Raw genomic sequence first — 19,007 nt, forward strand, 5'->3', positions numbered from 1 at the left:
TTTTTTTGCAGTTTCAGGAGTGCTGTGTTGCGCGACTTCGTGTGGGTCTCCTATGCCCACATGCGGGGGTTTCCCTGGGGACGAGTGTGGATGGGGAAGCACTGGCCTGGAGGCAGCCAGCGCGTTCAGCTTTACTAGATGCTGCCATGTGGTTCTGCAGAGGGTTCCGATGGACACGCCTTGATCAGGTGTCCAGCTGCCTTGTAGTAAAGGCGGGCCCCGAGTGATGGGGCCAAGCATAAGTCAGTTTTGATGGGTGGGACAGCCCAGGCAGAAGAGGAGGTGTGGAGCCTGGGCGGGCTGGGGAGGAGGCACAGAGCTGGGAGAGACAGCGGTTCCTGCTGGAAAGCAGTCAGGCGCTGGCCTGGATCCCAAACTTCCCAGTGCAGTGGTGAGAGCCTCGTCTGGAGGTGGCTCTGCCCCTGCTACTGTGCGCCCCTGGGCAAGGCCTCTCTGGCCTCCATCTCCTCACTCTCCATCCAGCTCGGGCCAGGAGGTCTCCAAGGTCCCTACGGACTTGATATGCTCAGATTTTCTTGGCAAGTGGCTGTGGCTTCCTGCCCCTGGCCGGCGAGCAGAGGCACCAGCTTGGCCGGGATGGCAGAGCTTGCAGCTGGCAAGTGGCAGTCGGGTGTTTGTCAGGAGCCTGGGCTGCTGGGGTCCTGGCAGGAGGCTGGGCAGGGGCTTGCCAAGGGGAACCTGGGAGAGCCAAGGAGGCCATGGGGACACCCAGCCTTCTTCATCTGTGTCCCCCTCCCCATATGGTCCTATGCCTGGAGCCTGAGGAGTAGAGGGCCCCAGTCTCTGCCCTGAGATATGGAGTGGGCTTGTTCCCTGAGGGCTTTGTGGGCTTTAATTTGACTAAATCTACTCTCAGTATGGACCCATGGATTCTTATTTTATTCAATGAGAGAGGCTGGGGGAAGGGCACAGGGTGAGGAGGCATGCCCTTCCCTGGGGGAGAGGTTTGAAACAGGCATCTGCGGGAGTGTTAGCCATGTGGCCCAGGGGCTGGGCTGGTGGGCTTGGTGTGACTTTGGGTCTGTAGCAGCGTGGCCTGGAATGCACAGGGTGGGCCGTGGTGATGGTGGACATTGATCTGTGCCAGTGAGTGCATTCTGTGACTGTGTGGACACGTGTGTGCACACATGTACACGAACCCACCTAAACAGAGGCTGCAGAAGAGGCTCTGGCTCGTGAAACACTGCGCCTTTATTCTCAGTGGCTGCTGCGAAGTCATTGCTTTGCAAGAAAAGGGAACTGTCCAGGAGTGGGAGGGGCTGCAGGAAATGGAGGCCTCTCCACCTGAGGGAGGCTCTGGATACAGACCAGGACTGCAGTCCCACTCACTGGCTGTGTGACCTTGGTTAGGCTATTTCACAATCTGAGCCTCAGTTTCCTCATCTGTGAGATGGGATTATTAGCACTGGCTAATGTGTGAGGATTTGAGACTGGGCCTCGCATGGTACCAGGCATGCAATGGATGCTCAGAGGCCTCTCAGGTCGCTCTGGCCATCCCTGGCTGCAGCAGGCACCAAGAGAGCAGTTGAGGCAGAGATTATGCCACTGCCAGGAGTTTGTGTCATCCCAGAAGAGGGCCTGACTTGTGAGCCAGTTCCTTTGCCCACTCCCCTGAGCAGACATGCTGACAACAGGGCTGTGAAACAAAGGGACCCCACGGGTACTTGGTATCTCATCCTGGGGGCAGCGACACCAGTGGGCACTCACCCCAGGATGGGTGCCATGCCCCATCCTGCCCATGGGCCCACAAGCCCCCTCAACTCCACAGTCCTGTCCCTTCATTACATGACTGGCTGAAAGGTGGCCGCTAGAGCCAGATGGCCCAAGTTCAAACTCCAGCTCTGCCCCTGACTATCTTCATGATCCTGGAGAAGCTACTTAACTTCTCTGTGCCTCAATTTCCTCATTTATAAATTGGAGATGTGGTGATTACACTGGCTTCAGATGAGTGAATCCATGTAAAATTTGCTGAATAGCATTTCCCATGCATTGGACACTCCATAAATGTTCATTAGTATTATGGAGCTCTGCACACCCCCTTCCCCCGCACTCCCCTCTGGTCTGAATCTCTTGCAGTTGGAAGGATATCAAACCCTCCTCAGACTGCATTAGCATCTCAAGTACCTTGTGGCTCACTCACACTCCTGCTGACTGAGCCATGGTCACCTAATCCTTCCTTCACCAGCAAAATGAAGCTTGCAAGATATGCCCTGAGGTGCCAGGCAGGACCATCACATGGATCCTCTTAGAGGAGCATCACTCAGAAATAGGACTTAACCTAACAGTTTCTCCCTGTTTGAGAGCAATTAACTCCCTTCTCCTGCCTTCCTCTCCGCTCCTGGAGCCAGGTGGCTCATCCTTCCCTTCCCTCTCCTCCCAGTCCAGCCTTTTCCTCTGTCCATCTGTCTCCCCAGATGGGGGGAGAAATGTCGCAATTGGCCCACTTTCTAAGTGGAAAGAAACCATATGGAGGGTTTAGTTGGGAGCTGAGAGCCAGCCTGGCCAGCGGTGCAGCCAGCAGCTGCCTCCCTTGGCTCCCTCTGTGACCCCAGACTGACAGGGACCCCAGTCCTGCCCAAGCACCCTTGCTCCTTCCCCCTCCCCATGAGCTCCTAGTAACCATGCTCTTCTCTAGCACTTGGGACTTCTTGGTGTCTTAGGAGAGCCCTAAGGAGCTGTGTGTGTGTATGTGTGTGTGCGCATGTGCGTGTGTGTGCACGCATGTGTGTGTTGTGTCCTGTGGGCCCAGGCCAGCAGGGTGCCTGGCACAGAGCAGCCACTCCTTCCAGAGCGTACCCTGTTCTCTCCAGAATGCCTACTGCCTGGCCACTTGCATCCTCTAAGGACTCAGTCCAGTGTCACTGCCTTTGGGTAGCCTTCCCTGGCAGCCATCTCCCTACCCATGGGTAGGGACCCCTCCGTGGGTGGAGCTGGGTGCTGGCACTGCCCTGTGGGGCTGGTGGTAGTCATGTCCCCTGCACTCTGAGCCCCTGGCAGCTCCACCCAGAATTTTCTGATGTATCGGGGCAAGTCTGTGTAGAAGGCTCAGGTGACCCCAGCCCCGACCTCCAGGTCATTTGGAAGCCCAGGGGTGCCCAGCCAAGGTGTTTGGTTTGAGGCATTGTGTGGGACCCAGAGGAGGGCAGCCGCCATTAGATACCGGGACTGGCTTCAAAATTAATCCCTCATGCTTTTCCACTGACTGCCACCATGGGCTTCTGGGGTCTTATTCTCTGGGGGTCTCCAGTTCCTGGACTCCAGTAGGGCAGGTAACTGTGTGGCTTTGGGTAAGCCACTTCTCTGAGCTTCAGTTTCCTCATCTGTCAAAGGCAGTGGCTGACACAAGCATGGCCCACAGATGCTCTGTACCATGAGGTTGGGTGAGATTTAAACACATGAATGACATCTGTCCCCTGCCAGCACTTGAGAGGCACATCTGAGGCTGGGGACTGGCTGGGACAAAGTGCTCCCAGGGTCTCTGATGGCCACCCAGTCTGGTCGTGAATCCTGGCAACATCAAGTATTAACCCTCTTCTGATGGTTCCAGCCAGTGGCCATGCACGCTGCTCTTACCAAGGGCCTGGTGATGGGCATGGGACCGAGGGACAGGAGCCCTGAGAAGCACGTGGATATGGGTGTAGCAGGGACTGACGCCTCAGGGTGGGCTCTATTTCCAGCTTTAACCCTCCAAGAAACATTATGAGGGGGTTACAATAAAAATAATCAACATTTACTAAACACTAGGTACCGGATGTTGTCTTTATATGCATTACCTCACTTATTTTATAACGATTCTATGAAATAGGTAATGCCATTATTTCCACTTTATAGGTGATGTATGTGCATCACAGAGAGGTCCAGTAAGTGACCTAAGGTCACACAGCAGTAAGTGGCAGAGCTGAGATTTTAACCCAGGCAGTCTAGCTCCTAAGCATGATGCTGTGCTGCTTCTAGCTGCTGTATGGGGAAACTGAGGCTCAGAGTACTTAAGTGACATGTCCGGGGTCACCAGCTGGTAAGTGGAGCCAAGATTGGTACTGAAGCTGTTCTGACTGCACAGCCCATATCCAGAGACTGGGATCCCAGGGCTGGGAGTCAGGCTGGGGAGCCTAGGCAGCACCCAGCCCCCATCTCCTGGAATGTGTGTTGGGAGAGTGGTGGGGAGATTCAGGTTCCCCTGCCCACCCCAACTAACTGGTACCCCTCCTACAGGGGGCGTGTGCATCGCCCAGTCGGTGAAGATACCACGGGAGCCCAAGGCAGGCGAGTTTGACAAGATCATCCGCCGCCTCCTGGAGACTTCGAACGCCAGGGCAGTCATCATCTTCGCCAATGAGGATGACATCAGGTGAGGGCAGGTGGCAGCACAGTGGGCACTGGGAACCATGCAGGTGTGGGCAGAGCCACGGGTCCTGTCCTGCTGGAGACCTTCCCAGGCGAGCCTGACCCCACCCTGGGATCCGGAGAGGTGGGTGTGGGTAAGTGTGTATATGGGCAGGGAGACCCACAGGCTGGCACGCAGGCTTCTGCTATGGGGCACCCCTTCCCTCCTCCCTCCATTTCCTGCATCCGTTCCACCTGCTAGGGATGGCTACCTGGGTGCTTTAACAGAGGGCTGAGGCCGTGAGCTTGGGGCCAGACCACTTAGGTTCTAATGCTGTTCTCTCACCTACTCGCTGTGTGACCTCAGGTTAATTTCTTAACCTCTCTGGCCCTCTGCTGCTAAAACACAAATGAGTTAATGATACCTGCCTGATAGCATTTGAGAATTCAATGCAGGAATGTGCATAAAAGGCTTAGAGTAAGGTCTGACATGAAATAGGTGCCCAGTAAATGTGGGCCACTTCTCAGCCCCTCCCTCCTTTCTGTGGTGAGCTCAGAGTACAGAGAAGAGCTCTGGGCTGTGTTTGGTTCTAGTCTTGGCTTAGGCTCAGAGAGTCCAGGCTGAGGGAAGACATAGCCCTGTCCTCAGGGAGCCCCAGGATGAGGGGAGATACAGCCCTGCCTAGAATCTGGTAGGGCCCTCTAGTCCCTGCTGGTCACTTCTCCTTCAGAGAGGAGGGTGAGAGCAGATGTGGCCCCTGCCAGGTCTCCTCAGATATCTGGTCTGGGCTGGCAGAGCCTGCTGTGCCCTCAGACTCCCCCTCACTGGACCAGCCAAGGCTGCTCTGTGTGCCCGTCCTTCCCAGGCAGCTTCTCCTATTCCTCACCAGTGCTCCCAAGCCATTTCTCACTTTCTAACCTGGACTCCAGAGTTGCTGCACAACAGATACCTTCCCAGGCCATTCGTGGGTCCCTGGAGGGATGGAGGAGGGCTTCTGGAAGAACATCACGGCCTCAAAAGCCAAAAGGACCAGCTGCAATGGTGGTGTCTCAGGCAGCGAAAGACCAGGGAGGGGAGGCCCTCAAGCCCCATCCTGACAGCCTCAGAGCTGCACAGAGGTGGCACCCAGTCCCTTGAGGCGTGCAGGTCCCCTGAGTTCTGGCTCTGAACGTTTATGATGGCCACCGTTCAGCCAGCTCCTGGGGAAGCTTCTGAGCCACCAGGCCGTGCTCCCCAACTCCTGCCCCTTACTACCATCCCAAAGCCTGGCAAGACTTGGCTCCCACACCCCACCCAGCTATGCGGCTCACTCCAGGCCCGCTGTTTTTGAGGACACCTTCGCTCGGATGGACCCACATTCTGGGAGGGGGACTGAAAGCACTGGGCCTTTTGTCCCAGCAAAGAGGCCCCTAAGGGAGGGCTGGAAGGGAGCTAGACTGACTTCCGGAGCAGGCTGTGGGAAGTGGGGTAGGAGGCGGGGCCCATTTCTAGAAATCCACATGCATTTTCAGAAGCAAACAGAAGTAAAAATAAATCCAGGTGACTCTGCAGGGCTGGATGGTTGGGAGCTCTGGCCATCTCAGGCTGGCCGGATGCAGACGGGTATTAATAGGGTGTGGGTGTGGGTTCTGAGAGCAGCCTTACATGCCATTAGTGGTAACCTAGGCTGTGGGGGGGGCTACACCAGTGAGTGGGGCTGGAAAGCCTCAGGAGTTGGGAGATGATGGAGGAGGATGGGGTAGGATGAGATGGACAAGGCCAGCTCAGGTGAAAGCTCTGGGGCCTGGAAACATTTGTTTCTTCCTGGAAGCCCAGGCCCTCCAGCCCCAGCTGGCTGCCTCCTGCACAGGCCCAGCAGCCACCCCCAGGCCCTGGAGTCTGTGCCCTGGTCCTCACCGACGGAAAGGCCTGGACAGTTTGTAGTATCTCACAGCCTCTCACTTGCTGTGTGGCTGTGAGCAAGTTCCTTGCCTCCTCCCTACCTCAGTCTCTCTTCGTGGGAGCTGGGTTAGGGGAATTCTGCTCATTCCTCCTTGTTTTTCCCTTCCGAGATGTCTTTGAAGGGCCACTTAATTCATGCCTCCAGGAAGTCCCAGCTGAGCACCTGCTGTGGGCTCCTCGGCCCCGGGCTGGGCTCTCGGGTCCCTGGTTTGATTTATATTACCATCACAGGCAGACTGGGCTGTGTGTGAGCACTGGGCGGCTGGCTCCACACCCATCTCCCTCCATCACCCACTCCCACTCAAGGTGTGGGGCGCAGCTCTCTGAAGGACCTGGAATTTTGGCACAGAGGGCGGTGAATGAAGAGGGAGCTGCGGGCAGAAGGCAGCATGTGCAGCGGGGTGAGGGCGGCCGTTGTGTGATGGTGGATGCGTGTGAGAATGGGCAAGGAATGTGGGGATGGATGAGACAGGAAGGCGTGCGTCTCAGGGGACCGGGGCTGGGCAGAGGTGGTTCTGGGGCCTGAGTCAGATGTGGGACGGGTGTGGATCTGGGGGGACAGGTGTGGTCGTTGCAGGGACAGATGTGGGCCTGGAGAATCACACTGGGCCTGCAGTGGGCATGGGCCCAGGGACAGGCAGGTTGGATGAGGCAGTAGCCAGGGGTCTATGGGCAGGTAGGGGCAGGGGGTAGGGGGAATCCACGGGTTGGGGGTGAAAGCATGGGTGCTGGGACAGTTGTGGACCCTGGGCTTCTGGGGGTCAGGGACGTGGGCCCAAAGCAAGTGTGACCAGGAGTGGGGGCAGTTGCGTGGACAGACACGGCTGGGCTGGGCTGGCGTGTGTTCCTACAGGCGTGTGCTGGAGGCAGCACGAAGGGCCAACCAGACAGGCCATTTCTTCTGGATGGGCTCTGACAGCTGGGGCTCCAAGATTGCACCTGTACTGCACCTGGAGGAGGTGGCTGAGGGCGCTGTCACGATCCTCCCCAAGAGGATGTCTGTACGAGGTAAGGCCGGGCAGGTGCAGGTGGTCGGCACCTGGACTGCTCCTCCTGCCGTCCCTCCTCGGCTTCCTTCTCCTCCTGCTCCTCCCCTTTCCATATCCCTCCTTTCCTCTTCTTTGGCCAACAGCCTCTTTTTTTTTTTTTTTTTTTGAGACGGAGTCTCGCTCTGTCGCCCAGGCTGGAGTCCAGTGGCACGATCTCAGCTCACTGCAAGCTCCGCCTCCCGGGTTCACACCATTCTCTTGCTTCAGCCTCCTGAGTAGCTGGGACTACAGGCGCCCACCACCATGCCTGGCTAATTTTTTGCATTTTTAGTAGAGACGGGGTTTCACCATGTTAGCCAGGATGGTCTTGATCTCCTGACCTCGTGATCCACCTGCCTTGGCCTCCCGAAGTGCTGGGATTATAGGCGTGAGCCACCACGCCCGACAGCCCACAGCCTCTTATGTTCTGAGGTTCTGGACTGGGAGGTCTTTTAGGCCACACACAACACAGCAGAATTTGAATCCAGATTCAAGACCTTCCCTCCTTTCTTCTCAGACAATTTTGGGGTGGAAGATGTGTGTAGAGTCCACTGCTGGAAGAGGCTGGGAGCCACCCTGCCAGGGCTACAGGACAGGCCTTTCCTGCAGAGACTGCCTGGGGTTGGCGGGCCCTGGGATGGTGCTGAGGTTGGCCCTGCCTCGCCCTGAATCCCCGCCTCTCAGGGCAGAACCCACAGTCACCTGGGGAGGAACGAACTTCTCTGGCCAGAACTTCACAGAGAGTGAGGTGTGATGTTCCCATTAATGGCCTGATGGGCAGGGACCTGGCAGTCTTCACCATGAGGAGAAGGCTCCCTGGGCCCTCTCCTTCCCTGCCCTCCCTCCCTTCAATAGAATCCAGCATTAATGGAGCTGGGAGGGACCGCAGACATCTGCCTCTCCAAGGCACTTCCCAAGACACGGAGGCCTGATGAAGGGAGGGACTTGCTCAAAGTCACACAGCAGTGTCCTCTCTTCATCCTGAGGCAGAGGGAGCTCCCTGGCCCATGACTCCTTCTAGCCCTGGCCCATACCTATCCATAGGCCCATGCCTACCCTGTCATCCAAACCTGCCCCACTGGGCCTACGCCTCCCCCAGGCCCATGCCTGTCCCTGCAAAGACCACATCTGTCCCCCCACATCCATACCTGCCCCATGTCTGACTCAGGCTCCAGAACCACCTCTGCCCAGCCCCGGCCCTCTCAGACTCATGCCTTCCTGGCTCATCCATCCCCACATCCCTTACCCCATCACACATCCAACACCCCCCCCACCCACCCACCACACACAGCGAGAATTTCCACACCACCCCCAGCCATAATAAACACAACATAACAATAACTGCTATGGTGCTTACCAATGCCAGGACCCTTACGGACATCTCCTTTAGCCTCCCCAACAACCCTGTGATGCATTCTTCCCCACATTTAGTAGATGGATACGGAGGGCTCAGAGAGCTTGAGACACACACAGTGCAGCGAGTGCAGAGTTGGGACCGGAATCCAGGACTTGCCTGACAAGTACCTTTTCTCTCAGGAACATTAGAGAAGCTTTTAGAACAATGGTCCTCATCTGGGGATGATTTTGCCCCCCAAGGGGACATTTGGCAATTTCTGGAGCCATTTTTGGTTGTCACAATTGGGGGATGCTGCTGCTGGCATCCAGTGGGTAGAGGTCGGGGTGCTGCTCAGCATCCTACGGTGCATAGGACGCCCCCCCACAGTAATGATCCCACCCAGAGTGTCCACAGTGCCGAGGCCGAGAAATCCTACTTTAGGCCAAGCCTCCTGCTCGATGCCAGTGCGTCTCCTGCCACCTGGCCAGTCATTTTGCTTCCACTTGGACGCTTCCATGGGCAGGAAGCTCCACGTGGGCCCCACTGAGCTTTCACGCCTCTGGCTCATACAGAGCAGCTCAGTCCACAGTGCCGCGAACAGTCAGTATGGCAGGAAGGGTGTCTGGGAGGAGGAGAGGTTGTTCACCGCCAGCCTGCCCACCCTAGGACATGGTTTCCCAGGCTGAGAGCAGAACTGTGAGCCATGCAGAGCACGTGGAGGAGGGAGGTGGCCTCTGTCAGTGACGGGGACGCCCTGGATGTGAAGGGAGAAGGTCCAAGTCCTGGTCTTGCTGTGTGACCGGGGTAGTCCCCTCCCTTCTTGTCTGACCTGGTCTCCTCTTCAGGTGCTCCCAGGGTTGGGCAGCCCCACCAGCCTCTGTGCTGTAATCTCAGGACTCCCAGGCGGCCCCTTCTCAAAGCCCGCTGTTAGCATTGCAGCGGTTAAAGGCCGCGGAAACATCCTCATCGGTGTGCTTCTCTTCCATAAAGGCAGCAGTTGTAGATTACACACGCTCCCCCTGGGACCTAATACAGCTCTTTTCATTTTGAATGAAATGAAATGCTCCACATTTTGTTTTCTCCTGGATCAGAGGATGCGCTCCTCCCAGTCTCTCTCCCTCCGCCTGGACCATCTCTTATCCTGAGGGAGGCGGTAAGGGCTGGGGCTGGTGGGAAGGAGGCCAGTGAGGCCCTGACGTCCCGGTTCCCTGCCAGGCTTCGACCGCTACTTCTCCAGCCGCACGCTGGACAACAACCGGCGCAACATCTGGTTTGCCGAGTTCTGGGAGGACAACTTCCACTGCAAGCTGAGCCGCCACGCCCTCAAGAAGGGCAGCCACGTCAAGAAGTGCACCAGTGAGCACGCGGGCCGGGCAGGGCCGGGCGGGCTCTAGGAGGAGCCGGGGAGGGCCGAGCCTGGGCGCCTGAGGCCGAGAGTCTCCTTTTGACGTGGAGTTGGGCCTGCACCTGGAGTGGAGTTGGGAGGCCTGGGGTGGGGCCTGGAGGGGCGGGGCCACAGCCGATTTGGGGTGTGGCCCTGAGATCCCTGGGAGTGGCGAGGCCTCTGGCCAGCCCACAGCACGGCACTGACCCCTCCAGTCTTGACGCACACCAGGCTGGGCAATTTCCAGAAACCACCTCTAACCTCCAGGGTTCCCTCAGTCACTCAGCAAGCACCAGTTTGGCTCCTAGGCCGTGCCTTGCCCGGTTCTAAGCTTGGCAGATATAGGGCAGTGAAGAGAGTCCAGCGGCACTTGGAGTTTTTATTCTAATGGGGAGACAGACAATCAACAAGATGAGTGAATGATACAATATGTCAGAACAGAAATGTGCAGAAGAAACAAAACAGACAATAAAAAGAATGGAAAGTGCGAGGGTAATTGAAACTGCAACTGTGAAGTGGCCAGGGACGGCCTGCTTGCGCAGGTGACATCTGAGCCCGCACATGAGAGGGATAAGCCGCGCAGGGGAGGGGCAGTGATCGGTCCATTTTATAGATGGGAGAACGGAGGCTCAGAGGAGGTGAGTAGAGGCACTTGAATTCCCATAGATAGAGGGCGGTAGAGCATGACTTGCTCCCGGGTCTGAGCCCTAGGCTCCCCGCCCCCTAGGGAGCCATCATGGCGTGTCCACTTCAGATACATCCAGACAGGGGTCTTTGCGCGCCCTGGTTCTGGGTCACTCTGCGGCAGGACCCAGCCTCAATAACATTGGGGTGCTCTGGTGCCTCTCAGCCTGAGTGGTGCCTAATCGAAGATGATGAGTTATCTCCTGTATTCTCCCAGACTTGATCGTGCAGTTCGGTCAAAGGGCGGGGGACGCGCTGCATGGAGTCAGCTCCTCCAGGGCCAGGGGAGAAGGGAGTGTGATGAGGGTGGGTGGGGAGCATGCTGCCCTCTGGTGGCCAGAGCCCACAGGGACGTGCAGCCACTGGACCACTGGGGACCCAGAGAAGCTCACAGCCAAACCCACCTGATCTGCAGAATGAGTGCAGGTATGCGAGTGTGCCCAGTGTGTGAGCGTGTGTGTATACACCTGTGACACGTGACTTCGCATGTGTATGACAGCTGGTGTTCCTGAGAGAGAAGGGGTGTGTGTGCCTGTATGTGGGGCTTATGTATTCCTGGGTAAGCTAAACATAAATACTGCTATTTACTATGTATCTACTGTGTTCAGACACTTTACGGCCATCATCTTTAAAATGTGAAAGACATTTCACTCTCACAGCAACTCTAGGAACTCTTAAGATTCCTGCACTCTAGACGAGGATATGGAGAGTCAGAGAGACCAAGTGACTTGCCCGAGGCTGCTCAGCAAATGCCTGAATCAGGCAGTAATCACAATAGAGGTGTGAGAAGCGCAAAGATGCCTGGGTGTGGAGGCTGAGCCCTCCTGTGTGGGGTGGCCATGCATCCTGTCTCCCGTGTTCTGGTGTAATTATTGAGAGCATCCCCTTTGGTTCTTGGAAGTGCCCATGTGGGATGGAAAATTGTATGGGCACCCTGATTTAGATCAGCAGACCTAGATCGGGGGTGAGGATGGGGATGGATGGGGTGAGGATGGGGTGGGAAGACTGGAAGTGGTGGCAAGATGGACAGCTGGGGCCTCCTGGACCCAGTGTCTAGGCCGTTGAGGGGTCTGGGCTGTCAAGGGGAAGGGCTTTCTGGAATCTCCTCTTTGTCTGGGAGGGACAGGAGGGGAGAAGGCTTTGGTCAGTTCCTATAGGCTCTGTCCAGACTTCTAGTCCTTGGGGCAGGATTCATGAACCTCTCCAGCAGTCCTAAGGGAGGCGTTTGGTCTGATTGTTAGCTCAGGTGGGGAAGGAGGACTGGAGCAGGGTTCAGAAGAGCACAGAGCTCGGCTGGGTGTGGCGGCTCACGCCTGTAATCCCAGCACTTTGGGGGGCCGAGGCGGGTGGATCATCTGAGGTCAGGAGTTCAAGACCAGCCTGGTCAACATGGCGAAACCCCATCTCTACTAAAAATACAAAAATTAGCCAGGTGTGGTGGTGGGCACCTGTAATCCCAGCTACTCAGCAGGCTGAGGTACGAGAATCGCTTGAGCCTGGGAGGTGGAGGTTGCAGTAAGCCAAGATTGTGCCACTGCACTCCAGCCTGGGCGACAGAGTGAGATTCTGTCTCAAAAAATAAAAAATAAAATAAAAAAATAAAAAAAGAGCACAGAGCTTTGCCGTGAGCCTGAGGCAAGCTCTGCAACCTTTCTGGGCCTTTGCTTTCTCATCTGAGCAACGGGATTGATGAGCTGGCCCAGAGGGTGTCACCAGAAGGAAGTGAAGCGTTAATGGAGGCACTTCCTGATCTGTAAGTGGTGGCTGTAAAGCCTGGAGGTGAGTTAGAGTCACCTGGGAGCTTTTAACACATACCAGGGCGCCACCCCCAGACCAACTAGATCAGAACCTCAGTGGTGGGGCCTAGGCTGTGGATTTTTACAAAGCTCCCTAGGTGATTTTAATGTGTATTTAGTGCTGGAGCAGTGGTTTTCAAGCTTTGTTCACATTGAATCACCTGGGGATCTTTTAAAAATTCAGTTACCCTAGACATTCTGGTTTAATTTGCACTGGATGCAACCTGAGCATCAGGATTTTTTGAAGTGCCCCAGGTGGTTGTACTATGCAGCAAAGTTTGGGACCCTCTGGCTTGGAGGGAGGGGTGGGTGATGGAGGGAGGACGGCGTGTGCCCTAAGCAGGTGAGGAGGCATGAGCAAAGGGGCAGAGGCTCTAGTGGACGTGGTACATCTCACCTGACCCGAATCCTTCCTGCTGCATTGGGAGCTCCAGCAGGGTCAGAGTCCCTGTGTGGCCCCAGGCCAGGCGCGGTGAGCCTCTCAGTCTATCTCTGTGTGAGGTGAGGGGTGGGTGAGGGGGCTGCTGGGAATGTCTGTGGGACCTGACACCCTGGGGGAGAGGCAGGCAGCTCTGGTTTCCCCATGGTCCTGCTCCTGAGCTGAGCCTGTCCCACGGGAGAAGGCCTTAGGCCAGGAGGACTGGAGTGACACCCACAGAGAGCTGGGAGCAGGGGCAGGGGAAGGACCCACTCCTGGATCTGAGTCTGACTCTGCCTCCTCCCTGCTGTGTGACCTTGGACAAGTTATCTAACTTCTCTGAGTCTCAGCTGCTGTCAGTAGAACAGGGAAGGCAACAGCCACCTCAGTGAGCTGTGAGGTTTGGAGATAAAGCGTGTGAGGAGGCTGGCTGAGAAGGTGCTGATAAAATGATTGTTATTGCTGATATAGAGAGGAAGTGGGAGAGCTGGGATTTAGACAGGCAATTGGGTAATCTAATAGTCCAAGTCTGTTGGTACCAATTCTGTCTGTCTGCTGTAGGATCCCGGAGGAAAGAATGTGCCATCCTGAAAGTGGGTAGTATAGATGGTCACAGATGCAACTCCCATTTTACGGAAGAGGAAACTGAGGCAACTTGTGACTATCACAGAGCTAGAGAGCTGTCAGAGCTGATTTGCAGCCTGGCTGTCAAAGGCCCCTGCCCTTCCCGTCCTTCCCTCCCATTCCTCCGGGGCCCCTCTCTCTTGCCCTCAGCCAGCCCGGGCATGCTCTGTGAGACCTATTCTCCACCTGCCCCTACTCTGTCTCCAGAGTTTACTTTCCCCTCAGCTCTTCAGGATCAGCTCACTCTGCTCTCCTGGGTGCTCACGTTCCATAGTTGGCCTCTGTCTGTTTCAGTCCCACAGGCCTGCCCTGCTCAAGGTCTCACGGAGAGCAGGTGCCACTCCTGTGTCCTTTGCTTTGCCAAATCCATTCCTTCCCACCCCAGGTGATGGATGGGCCTGGTGACCGCCCAAGAGGGTGGGAAGGACCCTCTCATCCTGGGATCTTACACTTGGAAAGATTTGATTCATCCTTCAAGGCTGTCTGAAGTGGAGTTCCCCCAAAATGAGGATTTGATAGCAAGTAGATGATTTGGGAGGGGATTCCAGGAAAGAGGAGAGAAAGCAGAGATAAAGAGGGTGAGATCAAGCTGGTTGCCACTGTGAACAATTGGAGCTTAATCCTCCTGGGACAGAGGAACAGGCCTCTTAGTCATCCCACAGAGAGCGAGAGGGAGCCGGGGTATGTGTGTGCCAGCCCCCATCAGTCATTGGTGGAGGGATGCTCCTGAAGGCCATTAATTCCTTGGCACCTCCAACCTGCCAAATGGCTGGGCAGAGAGGGCTACTGTACCCAAGAAAGCCTCAGAAGGGTGGCACATGCTGGCAGCTGGAGGCTGAACTGGTGTGTGCTGAAGGGGTCAGGGTTGGGGGTATGGTAGAGCACTCATTCTTTCTCAAACATATGGCTATTAGAGTCCTGCAGACCTGGGTGTGAATCCTGGTGCTGCCAATTCCTAGCCATGTGGCCTTGGGCACATTACCTCACCTCTGGGGGCCTTGATTTCCTCATCTGTGCAATGGGAATTATATTATCCCCTCCCATTCTCCCAAGAGCTCCATCCCCAGTAGAGTGCTACCTCCCTCACGGCTTCCAGGGAAGTGATGGGAGCTGATCTGCAGGAAGCACTTGCAGATGGCCCATGGATCCCCCCAACCCCATCGAGCTGGGGTCACTGAGAGGGGCATCTCTGCAGCTGTCAAGCCTACGGGAAGATAGCGCCCGCCTCCTCCTTTCCTCCCATGCCCTCCCGGGGAGCCCAAAGAACAGGGTTTGGGAATTAAAGTCGTAAACAAGGCAGCTGTGGCATCCGTCTTTTTGACAGCGCTGCCAGCCAGGTGACGCTGAGCGGAGGAAGGCCCGGTTTATGAGGAGAGAGGAAAAATTTACTGCCTGCTGCACACAGGGGCTGGGAGCTCAGAGAGGGAGGGCAGCTGCATGGTGGTTGGGGGTGTGTGGGGAGATGCCGGTCGCCCAGCCTGTGCTACCAGCAGTAATAACAATAATAGTGAAAACATAATCACAGCTAATATTTATATAGCATTTACTAATTGTCGAGCTCTGTTCCAGTATTTTACATATAATTTTTGAAGCAACCCACGTTACAGATGAGGCATCTGAGGCACAGAGAGGTTAAGGACTTGCCCAGGGTCACACAGAGTTGGAGTTTGAATCCTTCTATTTGGCTCCAGAGACGTTTTGCTTAGAGCAGATGATATCCCAGCCCCAGGCCCCTCCTGGCTTCTCCAGCCCGCCTGTGAAAGGTCTTCCCACCTCTGCATCCCAAAGAGAACCTGAGGAAGCCTCCCTCCTTGGGCAAATAAGAAAGGCCAACATTCGGGAGCACCCTTTATGTGCCAGGCCGTGCCCCCATTAGAGGAACTCACAGTTGTTCAAACCATTGGCCCTTCACTCAGTGCTGCTTCCCGCTCATCAACTGGGAAACCAACAGCGTCGACGAAGAGTCTGACTGTGTGCCCAGTCAGCCCTGTGTTGGGCTCAGTGAGGGGGACAGACTTGCCCTGGGGAGCCGTCCTGTGAGTGGCCTTGCAGATAAGGTATAGTGGATGGTGGCGTGGCCTGGCAGTCAGAGCCGTGGGCTCCAGAAAAGGCCTAACTGTGAGGCTGGAGAAGGCAGAGCCTGGAGGCCTCTTGGAGGAAACTGGGAGTGCTGGGAGGACAGGAATGCTGCACTTTTATGTCAGAAGTTCTCACTGAGAAGGTGTGTGCTAGTCTGTTTGCATTGCTATAAAGGAATACCTGAGGCTGGGTAATTCATAAAGAAAAGAGGCTTATTTGGCTCACGCTTCTGCAGATTGTGCGAGAAGCGTGGCACCCGCATCTGCTTTTGGTGAGGGCTTCAGGAGGCTTCCCATCATGGTGGGAGGGAGACAGGGGAAAGAGAGCAGGAGGAGCCAGGCTCTTTTTAACAATCAAATCTGTTGAGAGGGAGTCAGGAGTCGCCTCCCTCTGGGTAAGCTGCTCCAGCTCCTCGGCCTCGGTTTCCTTATCACTGAGATGGGGATCCCTTTTGGCCCAACCACTAAGCCCTCAAAACACCTGGGTGCATCGTTCCCTGGGACTGGCAGGAGTTGGTGTTGGGCCAAGGCTGAGTTGTTGGGGACAGAGCTAGAGATGGAGGAGACTCAGCCAAGTGGGTTACAAATTCCCAGACTGGAAAGCATAATAGATTGAGAACTCACTCATTACCATGAGGGGGGCGTCCAGCCACTCATGAGGAATCTGCCCCCATGACTCAAACACATCTCACCAGGCCCCACCTTCAACACTGGGGATCACATTTCAGCATGAGATTTGGAGGGGACAAACATCCGAACTATTTCAGGGCGATCCTAGAGCGAACACCTGAAGGCTGTGAGAGAGAGAGCCATGTGGAGACCTAGGAAAGGGCATGCCAGGCACAGCACACAGCAAGTGCAAAGGCCCTGGGGTGGGCTCCTGCCTGGCAAGCCTGGGGAGCAACGAGGAGGCCAGTGTGGCTGAAGCAGAGAGAGCAATAGGCAGGAGATAGGGTCATGGGGGAGCGACGGGCAGGTGGTACAGATCATGTGGGCCTTGCGGGCAGTTTGTAAGGATTTAATCTTTTATGCAGAATGGGACAAGCCATTGCAGGGTTTGAAAGAGGATTGACGTGACCTGATTTATGTCCTAATGAGATCACTGGGCTTCTACCTGCTCACTCCTCTCTGGGAGCGAGGGCAGAGTGGGAGACCAGTTAGGAGGCTGGTGCTGTAATCCAGGTGGGAATGATGGGCCTGGGGTGCGTGGTGGTCATGGAAGTGGTAAGAAGGGGTCGGATTCTTTGTAAACTTTGCAGTGTGGCCATGGCGTTTATGGAAGGATTTAACAAGAGAGAAAGATGACAGAAAGTCAAGGATGGCTTCAGCATTCTCTGCTGGAACAAGGAGATGGATGAAATTGCCATGCACTAAGATGGAGTGGGCGGGAGGAGGAGCAGGCTGGGAAGGAAGGCAGGGCTTTGGTGGAGGCCATGTGGAGAGTGGGATGCCTCCTGGGACCCACGTGGCCTTGTGGAGTAGGCGCTGGAGTCAGGGAGAGGCTAGAGTGGCCATGTGACTGGGGAGCTGGCAGAGTACAGATGGGGCTGGCTGGGAGCACCAAGGAGTGTGTGTGGCTAGAGAGGAGGTCCCAGTGAGCCCTGGATGCTGGAGTGTTGGGGGCCGAGAGAAGGGGGCCAGCATGGAAGCTGAGAAGGGGCAGCCCGGGAGGCAGCAGGGCCCAGAGCGTGGTGTCCCGGCAGCGATAAAGAGAGCACTAGAGCAAGGAGTGACTGGCTCCATCACATGCTGTCCAGGGGCCAAGTGAGACTGGCTGGACTGGGCCATTGGACTTAGCTACCTGGGGGGCGACTGTGACCTCCACAAGAGCAGTCTCCTTAGAGAGGTGGGCGCAAAAGCCAGACTGGAGTTGGTCAGGAGACAGAGGAGAGAAACTGATGACAGTGAGCAGAGGCACCGCTTTCGAGGAGCTGCATTGTAAGCAGGAACAGAGAAAGGGGATGCTAGCTGGGGAGAGGTGGGTCAAGAGAGGGGATTTGTTTGTTTGCTTAAATGGGAGAAATGACCTCTTCTACCTTAAAGAGAAAGACATAGTGTGTTAGTTGTTCTCACACTGCTATAAAGAACTACCTTAGACTGGGTAATTTATGAAGACAAGAGGTTTAATTGACTCACAGTTCTGCAGGCTGTACAGGAAGTGTGACTGGGAGGCCTCAGGAAACTTACAATCATGGTGGAAGGCGAAGAGGAAGCACTCACGGCTTACCATGGTGGAACAGGAGAGAGAGGGCGAGAGGGGAAGTGCCACACTTTCAAACCATCAGATCTCTTGAGAACTCACTATCATGAAAACAGCATGGGGGAAATCCGCCCTCATGATCCAGTCACCTCCCACCAAGTCCCTCCCATGACATGTGGGGATTACAATTCAAGGTGAGATTTTGGGGTCGGGACACAGAGCCAAACCAAGTCTCCTAGTAAGGCGGAAAGCTAAATGCTGCTTGAAGGGAGGCTGGCTGACTAATGGGGGAGAGGGATGTCTGCGTTGGGAGTTGTTAGCAGGGGCCGGGCAGCTCATCCACACTTGCCTGAGACTCAGTCCCCAGAGTCCCCCCACCCCCAGCCCCAGCCCCTCCTGAGTGGAAGAGCTGAGCCCCAGCTTCTCAGCCAAGGTGTGCTGGCCTCAGAACCAGGGAGGAGCTGAGAGCTGGTCCTTCTTGGGCACTGGGCTGTGCAGGCACCAGGTATGACTCTCCTTGCCTAGTCCCAGGTGCGAACTTTACTTCACAGATGAGGGGTCTGGAGCTCAGAGATGCTAAGTGACTTGCCAGGCCCAGCAAGGGGCTGAGTGGGGGTTTCCAGCTGGCCCCACCAGACCCTGGGGCTCGTATCCTGTTTCTCAAAGCGAGGTCTGTGGACATCTGAGGACACATTCTTGAGCCCAGATTCGCAGGGACTCAGGAGTGCCGTGAGGATTCTTAAAGTCTGCATTCTCGTGTTGCTGGCCATCCCAAAGTGAGCTCTCCCAGTCTCAGAGACGTGGCTTCTCTGCTGCTGTGGGCATTTGCAGTTGGGCTTCACTGTCAGAGCCAAGCTTTCAGCTTCTCTCCTCAGTGTTTTCTTGCTGGGGTCATATTCTTGAGGGTCTGCAAGAATTGTTTCCTTCAAAAGGAGCCTGTGGCTGGCTCAAGGTTGAAGAGCCCCAGGCGATGCTACCAGAGCTCTTGGAGCTTGTAAAAGAACACTTGAGAGGGAGTCAGGAGTCGCCTCCCTCTGGGTAAGCTGCTCCAGCTCCTCGGCCTCGGTTTCCTTATCACTGAGATGGGGATCCCTTTTGGCCCAACCACTAAGCCCTCAAAACACCTGGGTGCATCATTCCTTGGGACTGGCAGGAGTTGGTGTTGGGCCAAGG

The 19,007-nt window shown here is 55.9% G+C and overlaps 1 protein-coding gene across 13 annotated transcripts in view; it reads left to right on the forward strand.

The window, feature by feature from the left end:
• Positions 1 to 19,007, forward strand: part of GRM4 (glutamate metabotropic receptor 4) — a 127,137-nt gene that overhangs the window by 83,365 nt on the left and 24,765 nt on the right. For all 13 annotated transcript variants that reach the window (XM_065544139.1, XM_074038353.1, XM_015448844.3 and 10 more), the window contains 3 exons: positions 4,234 to 4,369; positions 7,140 to 7,294; positions 9,866 to 10,006. In XM_065544139.1, coding sequence (XP_065400211.1) covers positions 4,234 to 4,369; positions 7,140 to 7,294; positions 9,866 to 10,006 — 432 coding nt within the window. The remainder of the gene's footprint in view (positions 1 to 4,233; positions 4,370 to 7,139; positions 7,295 to 9,865; positions 10,007 to 19,007) is intronic.

This window comes from Macaca fascicularis, chromosome 4 (assembly GCF_037993035.2).
Source record: "Macaca fascicularis isolate 582-1 chromosome 4, T2T-MFA8v1.1".
Lineage (NCBI taxonomy): Eukaryota > Metazoa > Chordata > Mammalia > Primates > Cercopithecidae > Macaca > Macaca fascicularis.